At 40.7% G+C, this 22111-nt stretch overlaps 1 protein-coding gene across 2 annotated transcripts in view; it reads right to left on the bottom strand.

Annotated features, from left to right (window-relative positions):
* RAP1GDS1 (Rap1 GTPase-GDP dissociation stimulator 1) overlaps positions 1 to 22111 on the bottom strand; it is a 191391-nt gene that overhangs the window by 45655 nt on the left and 123625 nt on the right. For both annotated transcript variants that reach the window (XM_040328113.1, XM_040328123.1), the window contains 2 exons: positions 13285 to 13413; positions 10618 to 10743 (listed from right to left, as the gene is read on the bottom strand). In XM_040328113.1, the coding sequence (XP_040184047.1) occupies positions 10618 to 10743; positions 13285 to 13413 (255 nt within the window). The remainder of the gene's footprint in view (positions 1 to 10617; positions 10744 to 13284; positions 13414 to 22111) is intronic.

The raw sequence follows: 22111 nt of genomic DNA, 5'->3' as shown, positions 1-22111 counted from the left end.
CTCGTCAGTGCCCGAATATGTCCATCCTTTCTATTCCCCTCCTCTATTCATAGAAGCTGTATTATAGTTTCCATCAGTGAAAAGCGCTCTGAGTGGAGGCGGCAGACATTTTATTCATCCACCAGTCCTCCAACTAATAAAGTTACAGCTGGTCTTACTGTAAATGCTTCCAGTTTTATTTTCTATAAACTGGAGGCAGTTATTTTTTAATTTGATCCAGTAATAGCATCACTTAGTAAATATTGGCACTATTATAAACTAGATGAATCTGCCACAATTTTTCTACCTTTTTGGTAACTCAACTCCAACTTTTTATTCAGACAAATACCAGGGTATAAACATACATGAGGACGTAAATGCGAGTACCTTTCCACAATATGTTGCACAATCAATGAAGACCATATATCGGTGTTTTTCAACTCCAGTCCTCAAGGCACCCCAACAGGTCATGTTTTCAGGCTTTCCATTATTTTGCACAGGTGATTTGATCAGTTTCACTGCCTTCGTAATTACCATAGCCGTTTCATCTGAGGGAAATCCTGAAAACATGACCTGTTGGGGCACTTGAAGACTGGAGTTGAGAAACCCTGCCATATATGAAGAAGAAAAAAAAAAGAGCACAAACCAATAAACTAGAATAGAATAAACTAGTGTACAATGTAACAACCCCACCTTATAGGTTTCTGCAGTGAAAGGGCAGGACAGGGAAAATAAAAAAGAGGTACATGTCCCAGCAAAGCGGGCGAAGGCTTTAGCACTGGGAGAATGTTACATGTCCCCCCCCCCCCTAAAATCAGGTGGAACATGTAACATGTTCCCAAAGTTGAACTTATCCTTTAACATAGAGATGAAAGCTATGCAAGCATTGAGTGTGACCACCAGAATCAAATCTGAGGAAAGATATAGTGAGTCCTTGTTTGCCTGGTTGCAAATTGCATTTTCTTTATTGTGTTAACAGCCTCTGTCAGAAACTGTCACAGCAGGAGAGATGTCAGCAGGACGCAGTACTTTGCTTCCTACAGAAAGGTCAGTTTGGCTTTTCAGACAAGTCACATCTCAGCAGCAGCTAACACGCTGTTTATTACATGTTACAAGCAATTAAACTACACTGAATAGGTAAGGGCGCAGTAAGCAAAATGGAAAAGCAAAACATTTCCTTGTCAAAATATTGTATTGAATAGTACAGAAGTAGTGTACAAATTGCATAAAGTAAAAACAATATCATACAGTCAGGGGTGAGAAGCTCAATGTTAATTAATTGAGAATGTAATAACTATTAAATAATATTGAAACAAGATCGATTAAAACTTTAGAAGGTATTTACAGTTCTTCAAAAGGTGTCAATCCTAGAGGTATTGTAAGAGTAACCTTCTTATTTGCGTTCTTGAGTAATTCAGATTATCATATAATTAAAAAAACAGGAGCTTCAAATAATAAAGAAAAATTCGAATTATTACCAGAAAATAAAAAATATGTAAAAAAATAAAGAAAAAGTAAAGAAAATGGAAGGCGAGAAGAATGGAATAGAAGGGGTCCGCGAGGTCAGGCCGAGAGCCTCCACCACAACTAGAGAGAGATGTATTTGTTCCTATTGTTCTAGTCACCATGGCAAGAGTACGGTACTATCAAAAGACGATCCCATAGCATATGCGATCCAGGGTTTCCAGATTTTCTCAAACTGAGGGATCATGTCCGTATCTATAGCTAGCATCTTGGCATGGGTCATAGCGTTGTTCATTTTAGTCACCGCTTCATTTACCACTAACTGAAGATCTCCATGCTTTTGCCAAAGTCTGTTTAGCTGCTGTGAAAAGCTGCAATAGCAATTTAAATTGAGAATGCAAAATACCTTCTGGTTTCAAGTTGAGAAGTGCCGTGGCAGGATCTAAAGGAATATTCTTTCCACTTAGTATTGATGCAATCTTGAATATCGCTAACCAAAATATCTGAGCTTTCGGACATGACCACCAAGTATGGAAATGTGTACCTATGTCAGAACAACCCCTGAAACATTGTGCAGAGTAATTCTTTGCGTATTTAGCTATCCTAGCAGGTACCAAGTACCATCTCGTTAATACTTTATAGTTTGCCTCTACCACCTGTATGTTGGGTGAAGCTGTTTTTGTGGTATTCCATATCTGATTCCAATCTGAGTTGTCTAGTTCCCGCCCTAGAACCTCCTCCCATTTCCGGACATAAGGTGGTTTATCTATTCCAGATTGGACTAATGCATGAGAATATAAGGTAGATATTATGCCTCTCGCATGGGGGTCTTTCTTACAAAACTGTTCAAAACTAGTCATATGAGTGAAAGATATTTCGGTATCCAGTAAGGGTGTCTAAAAGTTTTTTATTTGAAGATATCTAAATAACTCTTATTGTGGTAGGCTGTATGTTTCTCTTAGGGTTGGGAACGGAATAAATGAGGATGCGTTTACAAATTTATACAAATATAGGACATCCTGCCAAGCCCATTCTGTAAAGGATCTAGGGGAGACCCATGCAGGATAAAAGGCAGGGTTTTTGTAAAATGATAATAAAGGATTATGGAGAGATTGGAATCGGTTTCTAATTTTGAATCTATCCCAAAGGAAAAGAAAATGCTTAATAATGGGGTTTTGTAGCCCTTTACGGTCTTTTGGGGAAGTCCAAAGTAAGTTGGAAATTGGGATCGGTCACATTCAGTTGCTTCTATTGACACCCATAGTGGGGTTTCATTTTGCTTATGGTATTTGGTGAGAGTTGCCATGTGTGCCGCCCTCTAAAAGTATGCAAAATTAGGACATCCAAAGACCTCCATTTAATTTAGGGAGATATAGAGTATGTAACTTTATTTTCGGTTTAGAAGTGCCCCAGATAAATGACGATAGTTTCCTTTGTAATATTCTTAAATAATATGCTGGAATTTGGATAGGTAATACTCTGAATAAATATAGTAGCTTAGGTAGTATCGTCATTTTGACTGCATTGATTCTTCCAAACCATGATAGTGGGAGTTGAGACCATGAATTCATTAGATTCGATACTTGTTTTAGAATTGGAGGATAGTTGTATAAGAATAGTTCTGTCCATGATGCTGTTAGATGTATCCCTAAGTAAAGGATAGATCAATCAGTCCATGTAAAAGGTAAACCTATTTTAGCAGAGCTCAGTTCCATACTAGAAAGATATATATTTATGGCTATACATTTTTTAGGATAAATGTATAGTCCAGAAAGTGTTGCAAAGTTATTGAGGATTGGGATGAGATTAGGACCCGATACTTTAGGAAATTAAAGAAATAGGAGGTTATCATCTGCAAATAGACATATCTTGTGCTGGTGTCCTCCTATTTCAATTCCAGTAATTTTGGGGTCGGATCTAATTGTTTGCGCAATCGGTTCAATTAGGAGAGCAAATAATAATGGAAAAAGTGGGCATCCTTGCCTAGTCCCTCTCTCAATATTATATGGTTCAGACTTATATCCTGCATATTTGACATATGCTTTTGGTTTATTGTATAAAGCCATTATCCAATTTGTGAAGTTTGGGCCAAAACCCAATTTTTGTAAGGTGTATGTTAAACAAGGCCAAGAAATAGAATCAAAGGCTTTTTTGATGTCCAATGAGAGAAGACATGAGGGGATACAACGTGTTTTAGCAATATGCGTTAAAAGGACCGCTCTATGTACACTGTCCCCTTCCTGGCAAGAGGGCATGAAGCCAACTTGGTCCCGGTGAACGAGAGTACCAATGATTTTATTGAGGCGGCTTGCTAAAATGTATGCCAATAGTTTGATATCCGTGTTTAACATGAAAATAGGGCGGTAATTTGTACTAAGGGTATCATCTGTATGTGGTTTTGGAATCATGCGTATGATAGCCATCAATGATTCTTGCCTAAAGGATTTATTTTCCAGTAAGTCATTAAATGCTTCTGCTAGAAAGGGGGAGATTATGTCCTTAAAAGTCCAGTAATAAAGGGCCGAGTATCCGTCTGGGCCTGGTCTCTTATTTGTTTTAAGCTCTTTAATGGCTGCTGCAACTTCTCCTGTAATGGGTTTTTCTAATATAATTTTTTGACATTCATTCATCTGTGGAAGGTTGATATGTGAGAAAAAAGAGTCTGCAGCAGCAGTATTAAAGGTATTTGATTCAGTATAAAGTGCTTTTAAATGAGAGCTGAATGTCTGCACTATTTTAAGTGGGTTACTTGTGGATGTATTATTTGCCAATTTAAGTTTAATGGGTTTAAATGATTTGTTGATGGACTTCAGTGTTCTAGCCATAAGTGTTCCGAATTTGTTAGATTTCATGTAGAACGTGTGTTTGGTTTTATGCAGTGATTTTTCGGCTGAATCAGTTAGGAACAAGTCATATTCTAAACGCGCTTTTTCTAGATGTGTTTTTGCGGCGGGGTTAGGGTCATTTTGGAAGGCTATAAATGATGCGTTAAATTCCTTTTTTAATTTTATACGTTTTTTTTTTTTTTTTATAAGATTTTTACTTTCTTTTTTGAGTATCACCATTTGCTGTTGGAATGCATTTTTTAAAACTGGTTTGCTTGCTTCCCAAATTGTGAGTGTGGAAATGTCGGGGCTCGTATTATGGGTTAAATACTCTTTTAAGGCCTGTTAAATTGTTAGGCAATATGTGGGATGTTTAAGTATTATGTCTGGGAGGTACCATGTTGGGTCATGTTTCTTAGGTATTGTTGAGGCAATGGTGGTGTATACAGCATTGTGATCAGACCACGAAATTGGTATAATATTAGAATTAACAATTTCGGGTATCATTCCAATTGTTATGAAAATGTGATCGATACGACTCGATGATTAGTGTGGATTAGAATAATAGGTGTAATTTCTCTTTGTAGGATTAGATTCTCTCCAAGAATCAACCAATTTATACTTAGATATAAGATTAGAGAGAGTCCTTTTATTTTGATATCTTGGTGGGGTATACAGTTTTTTGGGAGGAAGACCTGGTTGGAATCACCACAGACAATGAGAGCTCCCATCTTGTGGGTATCTATGGTTTGAAAAAGATGTGACAAAATAGGGACAGGGTTGTGATTAGGTGCATAATAAGAGACCACAGTCACAGCCGTCTCCATAACATAACCTGTTAATATTAGGTATCTGCCTTCTGGGTCTTTTTATTTCAGAATGTAGTGAGAATGGTATTGCACGATGAAATGCTATTAGAGTCCCCCTCTTTTTAGTAGAAGCCGGAGCTGAGTAGACCTGTAGATAGGAGACATTGAAAAATTTAGGAGTTGAATTTGGGGTAAAATGCGTCTCTTGTAGGCCTTCTTGGCCTGAAATGATCTGAAGGCTTTTATACGTTTCTGGGGCACATTAAGACCTTGCACATTTAAGGATAAAATATTTAACGGAGCCATGGTAACCAAATCAACAAGCTACTCTTAACGAATGTGCTGACGTGGCGACTTCTCGGCCCAACCCTCGCGGACGGAAGAAAAAATAGAGGGTAAGGGGATCCAGAGCTAGCAACTCAGAAAATAAATAAAAAACTGAAAAAATTATAAAGACATCTGAAAACAATAAGAGAATACAAATATTTAAGATTTGCCCATGCTGAGGGGTAAAACCCCCATCAGGGGGCAGGGTGCTCTCGTCAAACCCCCACATATTATTGCGGGGATCCACGGAAAGCAAGGTGAGGCGCATGAGTTTTCTGTGTGCTGGAGAGCCGCCTAAATAATAAAGGGTATATATCACAAGGATGTATGGTTGATCGCCCTAACTAAATCTATTATATTCATGAATATATGTAATAAAACTTTCAGAAAAAGGGAGGGAAAAATTAAAACATTTCTAGATACTGTCTCTAGAATACTAGCTTTTAGGAAATACTATTACCATGTATGGGACCATATCCCAAGTGGAATCTAGTTCATGGTGCCCAAGATATCACAATATTGTGCATAAAAATACTGTAAATCACAATATTTAAATAATGGTAGAACAGTTTTGAAGTGTGACATTTTCTTCCTTTAGGGAATCCATATCAGTCAGGTATTCTTGGGTATAATTCTCAATTTTCTCCACTTTCAGTTCTAATGCCTCAGTGTGGTGTCCCAACTCTCTTATTTCCTTTGTGAGGTTGCTTGTAATCTGCTCTGAGATTTGTTTTGGTGCTTTGTGAAGCATTTTCTCAAATTGTTTTAAAATGCTTGAGGGGACTAAAGGTTCCTGTGTAGAAGTTTGAGACATGGTTAACTCAGTATCAGAGTCAGTATCCTCCGGGGAGAGAACAGGTTGTGACAGCTTAGCCTTATTCTTCTTGGAGGAGAATGTTATTGAGGAGACTGGCGCTTTTTTTTGTGGTACCTCTTGCCTGCTGACCGCTGCCGCTAGGGTTCCATTTTTGCTTATTGCGGGCACCTCCAAACACCATTTTGCTTTTAAAATGTCCCCCTCACCTCTCAGGCTTGTGGTATCACGAATTGTGACTTTTTGGTTCCGACGGGCTGTCTCTATATTGCGGTTATCTCTCCTCACAGAGCGGAGCTCTAGCCTGACATGTCAGCCACTCTAGCCTCTGTGCATGCACCTCAAAAACAAAACATTTCAACTGAAACAAACCAACATAAATATGTGGACTTAATTAAATCGGATACAGAAAAAAAAAAAAAAGCTGCAAACTAGTGCGCTGCTTTAACAGATGCAGAATATGACTTACTGATAATACTTTTTACAATAATTCCCCCCTTTTTTTTTTAAAATACTCTTACAGAGAAAACTCCCCTAATATTCTGGGGACATGCAGTGGACAGACCAAAAAGCTTGGCCTTGCCACACATACTTTGTTTCCTAAGAAGAAAGTATACATTCAAAATGACTAAGGAAGGATATCCAAGCGCAGCCTAGTACTAGAACTGGCATTACCAGTAACTACTTCTTAAATTCCAGTCTGGAAAGATAGGATCTCCGATACCTAAGGAAAAGACTGCAAAGTGCTGCAACATAGTTCACGGAAGAACTAAAGTTTTTCGCTAAGCAGCTCCAGGTTTAGATCTCAACAGATCCAGAGCACCTGCAGTGTGTTTAGAAGGCTGGGAAGCTCTTGAGTGGCTGTTTGGAGGGAGAACCTAGCCTGAAAGAACCAACTGAACAATTTCAGTGTGTCTTCTGTGAATTACTCCACAGTGCCTGCAGCTACAGAGTTCAGTGAGGGCTTGCAGTTACTGCTTGCCAACTTCTTGGAGACCAAGTAATGCATATGTGCGGTGGCAAGGAGAGTGGGCTTAACTCCCACACACCCTACATACTATATGTGTTCATGTGACAAAGTATATATAACGTGTTCAAATAATGAAATAAGAAATAAATTATATATAAACAGCGCTAATGTGTGCATGACCCACACAGTGAAATTACAAAGAGCAACGAAATATATATAATATATATTGAAAATATAAACAAATGAGCAAAACCCGTGATTGAAAGTGTTCATAAGCATAAATAGTTCATAGGTGTTGAAAAGCAACAAGGAAAAAACTTTTTCTCTCTCCCAAATGTGAAATCTTCAAAGTAATTTTTCAAAGAATTCTTCCACCACACCCGATGTGCAAAGTGATTCCTCCACCAATAAGATTGGCCACTCACCAGAACGATTTGCCTGACACTCTCGTGTTTCGGCACAATAGCATGTAATGATTGTTTCCAACCATGTGATAAATAAGATCCTCATAAATAATGAAGAAAGCATATAATAGTGTGATAACGTAAAACCAGTTTTAATAACACACCACATAAAAATCTGCAATATTGCACTCACAAAGGCCAAAGTAAAACTCGTGAATCAAAACAAAGCAGAACTTCCTCAATATTTGTATGGCTGATGAACTACGGTCACGGCGGACCCAAGAAAACAACCAGGTATCTCTCACCGCTCGATCCACGCTGTGCTGGTAACCCACAAAAATGGCGTGAAGCAAAATTCAATCGCTGGTCACTAGCGAAGTAAACCACTGCGATGGCCTCTCACGTTTGGTTCAGATGGTCAAAAGTCAAACTGTAGCCATGCCCCCGACATGTTTCGTCATGTAATTGACTTATTCATGGGATAGCTATCGTCGCAGTCACGAAAAAAATTGCTGATCGCCGCCATAAGTAGTAAAAAAAAAAAAAGAAAAAAAAATAATAAAAATGCAATAAAACCATCCCTTTTTTGTAAACGCTATAAATTTTGCGCAAACCAATCGATACACTTATTGTGATTTTTTTTTACCAAAAATAGGTAGAAGAATACGTATCGGCCTAAACTGAGGAAAAAAAAATAATGTTTTATATATTTTTGGGGGATATTTATTATAGAAAAAGGTAAAAAAAAAATTGAATTTTTTTCAAAATTGTCGCTCTATTTTTGTTTATAGCGCAAAAAAAAAAAAAAAACGCAGAGGTGATCAAATACCACCAAAAGAAAGCTCTATTTGTGGGGAAAAAAGGATGCTAATTTTGTTTGGGAGCCATGTCGCACGACCGCGCAATTGTCAGTTAAAGCAACGCAGTGCCGAATCACAAAAACTGGCCGGGTCCTTTAGCTACCTAAAGGTCCGGGTCTTAAGTGGTTAAAGGATCGAGACAGAATTTTAACCAAAAATCCCGAAACACACATGATACCAATGTTACAAATTGAGTATCAGTAGTTCAGTTAGTAAAATACGTTTTTGATCCCCTACCAATCAACAATAACTCTGGCTCCCACATACTGGCTACATTATGTGCTCATGTGGTACGCAGTGTAGTCTATTAAATTTAGGGAGGTGCTCCTAACGAGAACTCGTTATGTATAAAAGACACCTGTCCACAGAATCTTTTTCTTCCATGCAAGCCTCACCATCATGGGCAAGACCAAAGAGCTGTCAAAGGACATCAGGGACAAGACTGTAGACCTGTACAAGGCTGTAACCATCAGAAAGAAGCTTGGTGAGAAGGAGACAACTGGCACGGTTATTTGCAAATGGAAGAAATACAAAATAAGCATCAATCGCCCTCAATCTGGAACTCCAATGCGAGATTTTGCCTCATGGGGTAAGGATGATCATGAGAAAAGTGAGCAATCAACCCAGAACTACATGGGAGGAGCTTATGAACGATCTCAAGGCAGTTGTGACCTCACTCACCAAACCACTGGTAACACAATAAGCCGCCATGGACTGAAATCCTGCAGCGCCAAGGTCCCCCTCCTCAAGGAGTCACATGTACAGACCTGTCTGAAGTTTGCCAATTAACATCTAAATGATTCAAAGAAGAATAGGGAGAACGTTCTGTGGTCAGATGAGACCAAAATTTAGCTCTTTGGCATTAAAAAAAGAAGTATGTTTTTTTTATTTATTTTTTGCCAATTATACTTACCTAGGTGGATGCAGCATCAGAGTGATGCTGCATCTGTCCCCTGACGTCTCTGCACTAAGAACCGAGCCACTGAACACCGCCAATGGCTCGGTTCTCACTCCTCCCCGAGCAGAGCGATGCAGACTGTCAATCGGCATCACTTCTGCTCTACTTCCCACACTCATTGGAGCACTGAGCTGTGGAGGGGCGGGGAGTGGCCGTATCAGCGGCTTGCTGAGACTGCCATGAATGAAGGCAGCTGGCGGATCCCGACTCGCAATGATGTGCTGCCTCGACTGATGGCAGTGACGTCAGAAGAGATCAGACTTCAGATGTCGATCTCCGCTGAAAATGGGTCACAGGAGAGCAAAACGAATTGCACTCCTGTGACTCTTAGGAGAAGCCCAGCCTGAAAAGCTCAGGCTGGACTTCTCCTTTAACTCGACTCACTGGTTTTGGAGGAAGAGAAATGCCGACTATGACCCGAAGAACACCATCCCTACAGTCAAGCACAGAAGTGGAACCATTATGCTTTGGGCTGTTTCTCTACTAAAGGTACAGGCCAACTTTGCCACATTGAGGGGCCAATGAACGGCCAAGTATTGTAAAAGCTTGGATGAGAATCTTTTTCCATCAGCCAGAGCCCTGAAGATGGGTCGTGGAAGGGTCTTCCAGCATGACAATGACACAAAACATACAACAAAGGAGTGGCTCAAGAAGAAGCACACTAATGTCATGGAGTGGCCTAGCCAGTCTCAAGACCTTAATCCTATAGAACATTTATGGAGGGAGCTGAAACTTCGAGTTGCCAAGCAACAGCCAAGATACCTTAAGGACGCTGTAAAAAAAGAATGGACCAAAATCCCTCCCAAAATTTGTGCAAACCTGGTAACCAAAAACAAGAAACGTCTTAGCTCTGGGCTTGCCAAAAAGGGTTTCTTCACCAAGTACCAAGTCATGGTTTGCTTGGGGATCAAATACTTATTTTACTCACTGAACTGCAACGCAAATTTTTAAAAATGTTATGTCAAAATACACCTATGATAACAATTATAGATCCTTCATTTCTTTGTAAGTGGGCAAACTTACACAATCTGCAGGGGATCAAATAAATATTTTCCCCACTGTGTGTCTCTACACAACTTTGTGACGTCGCTGACATGATATGTAACAGCTGTTACTGGGGTGGTCCAAATTAACATAATGCTGTTTTTCTGGCCACTGAGTGTATATGTTGTAATTAAATATTATATAAGCAAATCATTTTTCTTACCATTTTCTGCAAGAGGAGCCAAAACTTCAAAAATCATCTCTTTCTTTTCATGCTCTGTTTGCTTTTTAAAAAGCTTTACAAGTTCTTCTGCAACATTTGTTGAAGCAAACTGTTCTTTACTGGACTCTAAAAGTATACAACACAATAAAAACAAAGCAAAAATCAGTCTCTGACTATACGCCGATTTATAATTCAGTCTTTTGGGAGTTCATTTTTTAATTCTCTTCTATAAATAGAATGTAAACTTTTCCCTCTGGACAACTAAGCCGAAAATGGAAATGTGATGTTAACATTCTAAAACAACCATTATAACCATGAAAGCAAGGAAAATCACTTTAACATACAATAAAGCTCAAATGTCAGATATAAAAACGATGAACTACCAATATGAAATAAAAGGGCATTGTTAGTTTTTGGTGTGATGCAGCAGATTCTAAAAAGAAAAAGAAAATGCATCCATACATTTAAAGCGGAGCTCCACCCAAAAGGGGAAGCTCTGCTTGTTTGCTTTAACCCCCCCTTTCGGCTGCCACATTTGGCACCTTTCAGGGGGGGGGGGGAGTGGGTACATGTTTTTGACAGGTACCCGTCCCCACGACGAGGTCCCCAGAAGTTAAGCCCCCCTGCTGCCAAGCCATTCACACAGCGCAGTGCACATTAGCAGTAGGGAACCCACTGTGAAGCCACAAGGCTTTATTGACAGTTTCCCTCATAAGGACTGGCAGCAGCAGCACCGAGAAGTGATTACACCAGTGTAAGTACACTGTATAAAGTTGGCTGTGCTGTGTTATGGGATTGTAGATATTGCAAAACTGGACAGAAATATATCTTATTTGCATGTAAAACAGGTCTCCTGCGTGTATTTCCACTTTTATAGCCAACTTGGAATAACACCCCTCTTTAGAGGTTAGGTTTTGGAACCTTCAGCAACTTAAAATTCTACTAGTTCTTTGTTTAGGCTGCATTCACACCTGAGCGTTTTGTCGCCTGAAGCGCGACGCTCAAAGACGCTAGAGGGGAAAAATAACATTGTTCTCTATGGAGATGGTTCACATCTCCAATGCAAAACGCCGAACCCCTGAATTTCAAACAAGTCCCGGACCCTTTTTTGACGCGCGAATCAGGCGGCTTGGGCGTTTTACATTGATGCCAATGACCTGTACAAAACCGTGGGGGAAAACGCCGCGTTTTGTCGCGGCAAATCGTGGGGAAAAAACGCAGCAATTTGTCGTGGCAAATCGCGGTAAAAAACGCCGCAAATCGCCTACGCCTAGGTGTGAATGCAGCCTTAGGAGGGGACTGGGCAGCTGTGTTTGCCATAATTAACCCTGTCTATACTTTGCAGGCAGATCTTAGGTATCAGTTGTAAACTAGATATGAACACGGTGGGGTTGATTTACTAAAATTGGGGAGTGCGAAATCAGGTGCACTTTGTAAAAGCTTAAAGCGGGGGTTCACCCGTACATGACACATTTTCCCCTTAGCTTCATGCTCGTTTTGTCTAGAGGAATCGGCTAGTTGTTTTAAAATATGAGCTGTACTTACCGTTTACGAGATGCATCTTCTCCGCCGCTTCCGGGTATGGGCTGCGGGACTGGGCGTTCCTATTTTGATTGACAGTCTTCCGAGAGGCTTCCGACGGACGCATCCATCGCGTCACGATTTTCCGAAAGAAGCCGAACGTCGGTGCGCAGGCGCAGTATAGAGCCGCACCGACGTTCGGCTTCTTTCGGCTACTAGTGACGCGATGGATGCGACCGTCGGAAGCCTCTCGGAAGACTGTCAATCAAGAAGGAACGCCCGCTCCCGAAGACCCATACCCGGAAGCGACGGAGAAGATGCATCTAGAAAACGGTAAGTACGGCTCATATTTTAAAACAACTAGCCGATTCCCCTAGACAAAACGAGCATCCATCTAAGGGGAAAAATTGTTTTATGGGTGAACTCCCGCTTTAAAAAAGGAGAAATCCAGCCTGAGCCTTTTAGGCTGGGCTTCTCCTCTGCGTCACAGGAATGCAATTTGTTTTGCACTCCTGTAAACCGTTTTCAGCGGAGAGCGGTCTGAAGACCACTCTCCGCTGACGTGACTGCCATTAGTTGGGATCCGCCAGCTGCCCTGATTGATGGAAGTCTCATCGTCTGAGCGAGCCGCTGAGACGGCCGCTTCCCACATCTCCCCTGCTAAGCGCTCTAATAAGCGCTGAGAAGTAGAGCAGGAGCCATGCTGACTGACAGTCAGGAGGAGTGAGAACCAAGCCATCGGCGGTGTTCGGTGGCTCGGTTCTCAGTGCAGAGACGCCTGGGGACAGATGCAGCATCAGTCTGATGCTCCATCCACCGAGGTAAGTATGACAAGGAAAAAAACAAAACATCCTTCTCTTTTAATTGAACAAGCTGAAGATAGAAGCCGATTGGCTACCATGTACTGCTGCACCAGATTTTAGACAATCCAGATTTAGTAAATCGAACCCACCGTGACCAAGTTATCAAATTTGTGGTCAGACATGCAGCACTGGAGGCAAGTAGTTCAGCCCTACTACTTTTTTTTATCTATTCATGCAAGATTGTCAGTGCACCTTAAATTTAATATTCAGACTGTCCTTTGAGAAAAAAAAACTTCAGAAATAAAATATATACATATAAAAAATACCTTCTCAGCATACTTACCAAGTTCTGCTAAGTTGCCAAACGCAACAAGGCACATCTCTGTCAAAGCAGTGTTCTGAGAGTGAACGCCAAGCAGCTTCACCAGTGTGGGAATCACTCCCATATTTATGAGCTGAGCTTGCAGAGAATCTGGAAGCACAAAGAAGCCAACATATAAATTCCAGAACTAGATTTCAGCATCATTAAATGCAGCTTTATCATGCAAGAAGGTGCAATACTTGGTACTGCTGGAGATAGAATGAAATATTTACAAATTATACATTCATAGAAAAACGCATACACTTTTTATACAACTATGTCAATTTAAGTTGTGCGCACATCCAAACTATAACTGAACAAAATGAAGTGTTTCCTAAACTTCAGTTGAGCAGCAGTCTAATGAAATACATACTCAGATGCTGACCCAAATATATAGCTACACAAAAGCTTGAAAAGGGAGCGTGTCTGAGCTCTTTGTGGACAATATTAGTATTGAACCTAATGGCTTGGTATATAAAAGTGCTCAGTGAAGCAGTGTGCCACATCAGTGAAAGAGTGGGTTGTAGCATCCATCTGATGGATACTACAGCCCCCAGGGTAGTCAAAGCCCCTCTTCCCAGAAAACCTATACATTTTTGTTACATTTAACAAGTCTAAACTTTGTAGCTACATTTATTTCATAAAAAGGTGTCATTAAAAGCGGTACAGAAGCCTTTGAAATAGGAATAAAGAATAAGAAATAACTTACAATAAAGCTGCCCATACACCATACAATTTTCTTTAGATTTACCTTCAACTATATAGTGCAAAGGCCTGCCTGATTGCATACAAATTGAAAGTATTTAGGTTTGACCTGCGGGAGCAGGTACCTAGTTTTGACCGCCCTCTTCCCCCCCCTCCCCCAGTCTTCTGGGACACATCACAGGTCCCAGAAGACTACAGGACCAGTAACAAGGTGCACTTCCTGTTTCCCTTACTTGAGATGCTGGCGCCTGCACTCGAAGCCGATTGAAGAATCGGAATCAGGCAAGGACACCGCTGGATCCCAGGACAGGTAAGTAATATTAAAAGTCAGCAGCTATAGTATTTGTAGCTGCTGACTTTATTTTTTTTGGCAGAGCCTGGAGCTCTTTAAGTGCAACTGCACTGTATACAAAAATCTGTAGCCCACCATTTCAAACTTTAAAACATAACTTTTATGATTTTTTAACAGTTAAAACAAAAGCACTATGCATTCTGTGCCCTGATTCATATGTGGATACGTATGGCTTTAAGCAATAACCTATAACATTTGTTTTGCAACTTCAGCAGTTGTAATTAACATAGCTGGGTATTTATATTACTTAAAGCAGGAGTTCACCCGAAAAAAAAAAATTAACAGTAGATTGGGCCTAATTACGGGAAGCACAATCGGGTGTTTTGATTCAAATCAATGCAGTACTTACCGTTTTAGAGATCGATGTTCTCCGCCGCTTCCGGGTATGATGTTCGGGACTGGGCGTTCCTATTTGATTGACAGCCTTTCGACGGTTGCATACAGCGCGTCACGAGTTGCCGAACGTCATTGCCAAATGTCGGTGCGGCGCTATACGGTGCCTGCACACCGACGTTCGGCTACTTTCGGAAACTGGTGACGCGCTGTATGCGACGATCGGAAGGCTGTCAATCAAATAGGAACGCCCAGTCCCGCAGCCCATACCCGGAAGCGGCGGGAGAACATCTATCTCAAAAAAGGTAAGTACTGCATTGATTTTAATCAAAACACCCGATTCTGCTTCCCGTAATTAGGCCCAATCTACTGTTAAAAATTGATTTTTTGGGTGAACCTCCACTTTAAGTAAACCTGCTTGAGGATGGGCAGTCTTGCCAGTGGACACACTCTCTTAAGCCCAACAGTTCTCTTTGAAAATCAAGAGATGCCTAAGGCCCACTATACACGGCCGTGATTTGAACTGTTAATGGGCAGGCCGAATGTGCCAAGTCAATCAATCAACTTGGGTACAACTAGCCTGCAGGATTCTCTCGCGATCACAGTCTTCTCCCAGTGGGGACGGTTTTCCCTACCATCCCCAGCAGGGAGAAGACAATGGCGCGACTGAAGGGATTCCTGCATCAACACTGTCTGTGTTGATGGGGGAATTGAGCAAATTTCTTTCCTACAAACCTTGGTTGTAGGAAAAAAAAAAATTGCTTTGTGTATGGCCAGCCTAAGTGAGTGAACCATTAACATATACTGGTGTTAGGAACCAGTAGTGAATTCCTAAGGAAAATAAAACTTTTGTTCCCATCAGGGTTCAGTGAGCCCCATAACCAGCATCACAAATACGTTTTCACTCTACTCCATGCCCAATACAATATGGGCACACAGAAAGCACACTTTTACCAGTACAAGTTAAAAGAAAATGATGGAAATTACACATTTAAATATTGTAAGAGGATTTAAAAATACAGCGTTGATAAAACCTGTGGATACCAAGGAAGTAAATAGCATGTTAACACATTTTTAGCATGCAAGCTTAATAGGGGCATGCAATTCAAATATCCAGTTGAAGCTGTTCCTGAGAAAAAAATTAACATTAGGAAAAAAACACACAAAAAAAAGGGGGGGGGAAGGAAGCTTATATTCATAAAATCAACCAGAATGTTACAATTCCAGGTACAAGGTTTTAAAAAAAATGTTCAGAATATTTTCTTTCCCAATATTGTAGAACATGCAAATCAAAGAGCTGCAAGAAGTACATTCCACTGTACTGAAAAGTAGACCTTGATAATTCTGTGTGGTGAAATCTCTGGGTTCACACCTCCACCTTCCACTTTAAGCAATTGCAGGATCCCCTTCAGACAGGTGCAGAGACTGATTGTAGAAGACCAGCAGTCAGTAAACATTAAAAATCCTAAAATCGTAAAATGGTTGTTTCCCTTTTGAAAATTCAGTCTCATTTTCTAAATTGGGGATCACTGACACAATGACAGAAAGTGAGGGAAATTTGACAGCTGTCATCAAAACAGGATTAGAAGAGAAATCTCCCAATGGGGGCACCAGTTTCCAATGGCAATCCAGTGGGATTTCATCCTACTTCCAAGTGTATAACCTCTACATTAAGAGCTAGTCGTTTGGTGTGCATTATTAGCCAACACAAATCATTCCTGCACTTTTAATTGCCTTACTGAAAAAGTCTGAATACAGAAAGTGTACTAATATTAAGTAATAGACACATCTTCATTTGCTAGGACTTTTGGTTTCTGTGAAAGCATAAAGATGTTAAAGACAATGGAGAATGGTAAAACTTTGGTCAAAACAGGCATGTTAATGCCAGCCAAGTATACTCGTTAACCACTTGCCGGCCACATTACTTGGTTATACGGGGGCAAAGTGTCTCTCCTGTGCCAGATCACGTACCTAGCACATAATGTGGCACTTCCAGGTAGGGAGCGCACCTCTTGTGCTGTGACGAGTCACAGCATAAGCCTATCAGCGGGTGCCAGCCAATGGATGACCGTCAACACCTACTGATCGACACAGAGAAAGACAGAACAGAGCTCTGTCTATGTAAACAAGGCAGAGTTCCATCCTGTCAGCTGAGAATGTGGATTTGGTTTCCCTGCAAAGCAGGGGAAAAAATCCAGTACATCCATTAGTAGAAGTACCACATAGTAAAACACAGAAACACTGGTTAGGCACACATTTAACCCTTTTCTCACCCTAGATGTTTAACCCCTTCCCAACCAATGTCATTAGTACAGTGACAGTGTATATTTTTTAGCACTGAGAAAGACAGAACTGTCTTGAGTGTCTGCATTAGTGTCACTGATTCCTACAAGTGTCAGATTGTCCGCTGCAATATCGCAGTTCTGCTATAAGTCGTTGATCACCTTCATTAACAGTATATATAAAAAATATATATATTCCCCATAGCGTGTAGACGCTATAACTTTTTAGCTTTTTTTTTTTTGGTTATGTTTATTAGCAGAAAGTAAAAAATGTCCCCCCTCCCCCCCCCCCAAAAAAAAATTGCGGTCTTTTTTGTTTATAGCGCGCAAAAAAAAAAAAAAAACATAGTGGTGATCAAATACCACCAAAAGAAAGCTTATTTGTGGGGAAAAAATTACAAATTGTATTTATGTACAGTGTTGCATAACCGTACAATTGTCAGTTAAAGTAACACACTGCCGTATCGCAAAAAAAAAATGCTCTGGTCATGAAGGGGGGTAAATCTTCTGGAGGTCCAGTGGTTATGGTACTGGAGAGTAAGGGGTGCAGACAGACACCTCCTGGAGCCAGGTCATTTCTGACAGGGTGGCTGGACAGAAGTCGTCAGTAGATCAACTTCTGTTCAGCTGCATGCCACACATGGATTGAAATTCGGGCCACTCTATGCTGAACCGTCCAAATTTTGATCTATGGCCAGCTTAAGTGTCTACCCATAGCCATGTGATGATTAACAAATCCAAGCCATTGTTATATCTGTAGGCAACTGAAGCAAAACTACTCTGTATAAAACTCTAACTCCTGACATAGTGAAATGTTGGCCATTTATTTCCACCAAAAACTCTACCATGTGATGCCTGTAACACAATACCTTGGAGACACAGGAGGTTGATTTACTAAAACTGGAGATTGTAAAATCTGGTGCAGCTGTGCATAGTAACCAATCAGCTTCTAATTTCAGCTTGATCAATGAAGCTTTGACAATAAAACCTGGAAGCCGATTGGGTTCTATGCAGAGCTGCACCAGATTTTAAACTCTCAGGGGCAGATCCACAAAGAGAGTACGCCGGCGTATCTAGTGATACGCCGGTGTACTTTCAAATTTCTTGCGTCGTATCTTTGTTTTGAATCCTCAAAACAAGATACGACGGCATCTGGGTTAGATCCGACAGGCGTACGTCTTCGGATCTTAGATGCAATTCTTCGGCGTCCGATGGGTGGCGTTCCCGTCGTATTCCACGTTGAGTATGCAAATTAGCTATTTCCGACGATCAGCGAACGTACGAGCGGCCGGCGCATTCTTTTACGTCGTTTCCGGTCGGCTTTTTTCGGCGTATAGTTAAAGCTGCTATTTGGTGGCGTACGCAATGTTAAGTATGGCCGTCGTTCCCGCGTCGAATTTGAAAATATTTAATTTTGTTTGCGCAAGTCGTCCGTGAATGCGGCTGGACGTAATTTACGTCCACGTCAAAACAATGACGTCCTTGCGACGTCATTTAGCGCAATGCACGGCGGGAAATTTAGGAACGGCGCATGCGCAGTTCGTTCGGCGCGGGGACGCGCTTCATTTAAATGAAACACGCCCCCTACTCGCCGATTTGAATTACGCCGCTAGAGATACACTATGCCGCCGTAACTTATGGCGCAAATTCTTTGTGGATTCAAAGATAAAAAAAGTAAGTTACAGCGGCGTAGCGTATCTCACATACGCTGCGCCCATGCAATTGTATGTGGATCTGCCCCTCAGTTTAAGTAAATCGACCCCATAGTCTAGTGATTGTGTGAGACATCACCAGGGGAAAAGAGATTTGAAGCCAGTATAAATGTGATCTGACCAGCTAGTATATACAAATATAATGAAAAGCATAGAGGGAGGAATAAGTCCTAAGCATGGAAGTAACAAAGCCGTATCCTCATTATATATTCCTCTACACCTATTACAATTGGGTCAACATGATGTGTGGGTGCCTTTAAGATGCTGAAATAAAAACAATAAGGATGCAAAAATAGAATGTTACAGCAGCTGAAAAAAAAGAATGTCACATCACATAAGTGATCATCCTGAAAAAGAAGCAGAACTACTTATTACAACAGCTCTCAAAACACAGAAATAGTGAATCTTATTCTAACAAGGACAGTAGATGACAAATTGTATGCCAAGCCACAACTTCCATGTCTCGGGCTCCACCATGTATGGTCACATTAGCACTGAAGTGGCAATAATGTCATAAAATGAGAGGGCAGCCACTTGGGGACAGATATGAAAAGCTCTACAAGCTTGCAACATTTGAATAAACTAGCAACTAGAATCCCATTTGACCTACATGGTAACTAGTTATAGTGTTTGAGGACAGAAATAACGTAAAAGCAACACAAATCTAAAATATTCAGTGTATGAGATTTATCACACCACTTTGAAAATTCAGCACTATATGAAGTTACCGGTAACTCAATTCCAGCTGGGGGATGCAAAGGTGGCAATTCACTACTGAACCCCAGCTATATACACAAACACATTATCACAAGGATCTATTGATCTAAAATGTCCTTTATCATCTGAAAGGAATACTCTAGGCAGAGGAATAGTGATCTATATAGAATTTATTTTTTAGCATTTGTAATATTACATGATCATTGGGTGAAAATGTGTTTTTTTCACATATGTGTACTTTAAATTCCGCTGCAGTTCCCTCTCTCCCAGAACCACATACTTACCTTTTCTGCTTTCCCTGGGGCTCTGTTCAACCCTCAGGCGCTAAAAAGAAATAAGGAGCTGTAGGTGGAGCTTTGAAGGGCTGAAGATTCTCTCCCCTATGTACCAGAAAGTAGCCAATCACCAATTAGCAGCACTGTCAGATGATATAAAGTGGGATGGGTCACATGCTCCAGTACTGGGTGTTTCCTTTGCTCCCTGCAGCTGCACAGAGTGATAGGGAAGCAAAGGAAAGGTGAGCATATGTTGCTGGGGAGAAGCTAGATTTGCATGGTACATACTGCTTTAAACAATCATCTGCAGTTTAACACCTCAGTAACTTGCACGGGTTAAAGGCTAAGTTCACCCTTTTCCTGTGTCAGTTTTCATGTCCCAAATCTACATACCAGGACGTTATGAACCTTTCTATGCAACACATCAGGGCTGAGGTAAGGCCTTGTTCTAAAAATCATAGAAAGCTTTTTTCTGCAACAGAGGTACATTAATGGTATATTGGTACATAGGGTTGCTGGAAATAATAATAAAAACAATGGTGAACTTAGCCTTTTAAAGTGATATTAAACCAAGTTTTTTTTAAATAACATAAAAAACATGGCTATACCTACCTGCTCCGAGCAATGTTTTTGCACAGAGCAGCCTGATCCTCTTCCTCTGGGGTCCCCCACCGGCGCTCCAGACCCCTTCTCTTAAGCGGGTGCCCCCACGGAAAGCCTCCATTGAGACAGCAGGACTGGCACATTTTTAACACGATCTGCACTTTCCAAAAAGTGAAGAAAGGGGAAGACAGTAGATTTACAAGTAAAACCTATGTAGGGGGATTTGTTTAATCTCTGTGTATCATCCAAGGTTGTTCATTCACTGGGTACATCCACTTTAAGGCTTTAGAACCACTTTAAGCCAGCATGCTGCCTTTGCAAATTCGGTAGAAGGTACATTTAAATGGCTATACACTCGGGTGTTGATTTTCTAAAGCAGTAGAGCATTTTTTCCCTTAGCTTAGTAAATGAGGTGAAATGATCCAAATCATAAAAAAAAATCTTTTTGTATGTCCTTGAACAGGATTGGGTATTCTTTGCCACGTGAGTTTGACCTCAAATCACTAAGCTAAGTGAAAATTTATTTTGCAATTGTAATTAAATTTGTATTCCTCTACACGGCTGACGTGCTGCCACCGCTAGAGGTGAAGAGCAAAATGAGATTCTGAGAACAAGTGGAAGTATCTTTGCTAAAAACCTGAAGAATGAGCAGGTCCCCACATTGTCAGCAGCGACAATAGTCAAAAAGGGCTTCTTCTAAAAATGTATGTATGGTTTGTTAAAGTGTCACTAAACCCAGGACCCCTGAATTCACCAAATCTGGTCTCCCACAGCACACAGAACATGGAAATGCAATAGTTTTAGTAAATATAAAACTACTAAATACTTTCTCATCAGCGTTATATAGCAGTCTGGCTGAGCACTGGTTAAAGCTTGTAGAAGCAGTTTTCATTCTCCCGACTGTCCAAGGAGGCTGCATGACCCCTGACCCTCTGTCTGAACAGTGCTAATTGGCTCTGTGCTGATCACATGCAACCGCTCAAAAAGAAGTAAAAGAAGGGGAGGATCAGAGAAGACAGGATCAAACAGGCTTTTTTACACAATGCAGAGGATTACCCCCCCTTTGAGTATAAAAAGCATGCTTTTCTGCATATACAGACTAATTTTACTGTTGTTGGTTTAGTAACACTTTAAGAATAAATTATTTTTATGTCAATAGCCTGGCTACAGCTCTACTCAAAGCGGAACTAAACTAAATATTTAGGATCGCTTTAAATAGTTTAAGAGGATGGCTAGGAGTACCCACATGGTCATAAATGTACCTCTGCCCCATAAAGAGAGAGATTCCACAATTATATGACCGCCAAGCCAAGTGGGCTGCAGTTAATCTATACGGTGGGTGCTATCATCAACAGTCTTCAGTCACTTTGGAGACTGTACTAATGTCACTACCTCAGTACACAGCTACCACAAGAGGTTATGCTCATTCTATCATCCTCACACATACCCCCTAATGCCTTCTTCTAATGGCCCCTTCACAAAATGTAAATACCAGTACTGTACTAAAAAATAAAAACATTATACTTGATATGAAATAAAGGTCCACTGGGAATAAATGACATTAAAACGTAAAGTATTGTTTTAGCTAAAACAAATCATTAAAACTGGACCCGAAGGCAAGTAGGGGCAAATGAAATGGAAATACAGAGGCACGCTTGCTCCACCTACAGGAGAGAATGTGGCATGTTACTGGGTCAGCACATAAATACATGTACCAGACTAACTGCATAGAATTCCCCACAGAACAGCAGGACGTGGAACAGATTGTTTCCGAGATTCAACGCACATCCATCTGGCTGAACAGCGATCAAAGTCAAAATGGAAATCATA

The sequence above is a fragment of the Rana temporaria genome, chromosome 1 (assembly GCF_905171775.1).
Source record: "Rana temporaria chromosome 1, aRanTem1.1, whole genome shotgun sequence".
Classification (NCBI taxonomy): domain Eukaryota; kingdom Metazoa; phylum Chordata; class Amphibia; order Anura; family Ranidae; genus Rana; species Rana temporaria.
This window is presented reverse-complemented; position numbering and strand designations above follow the sequence as displayed.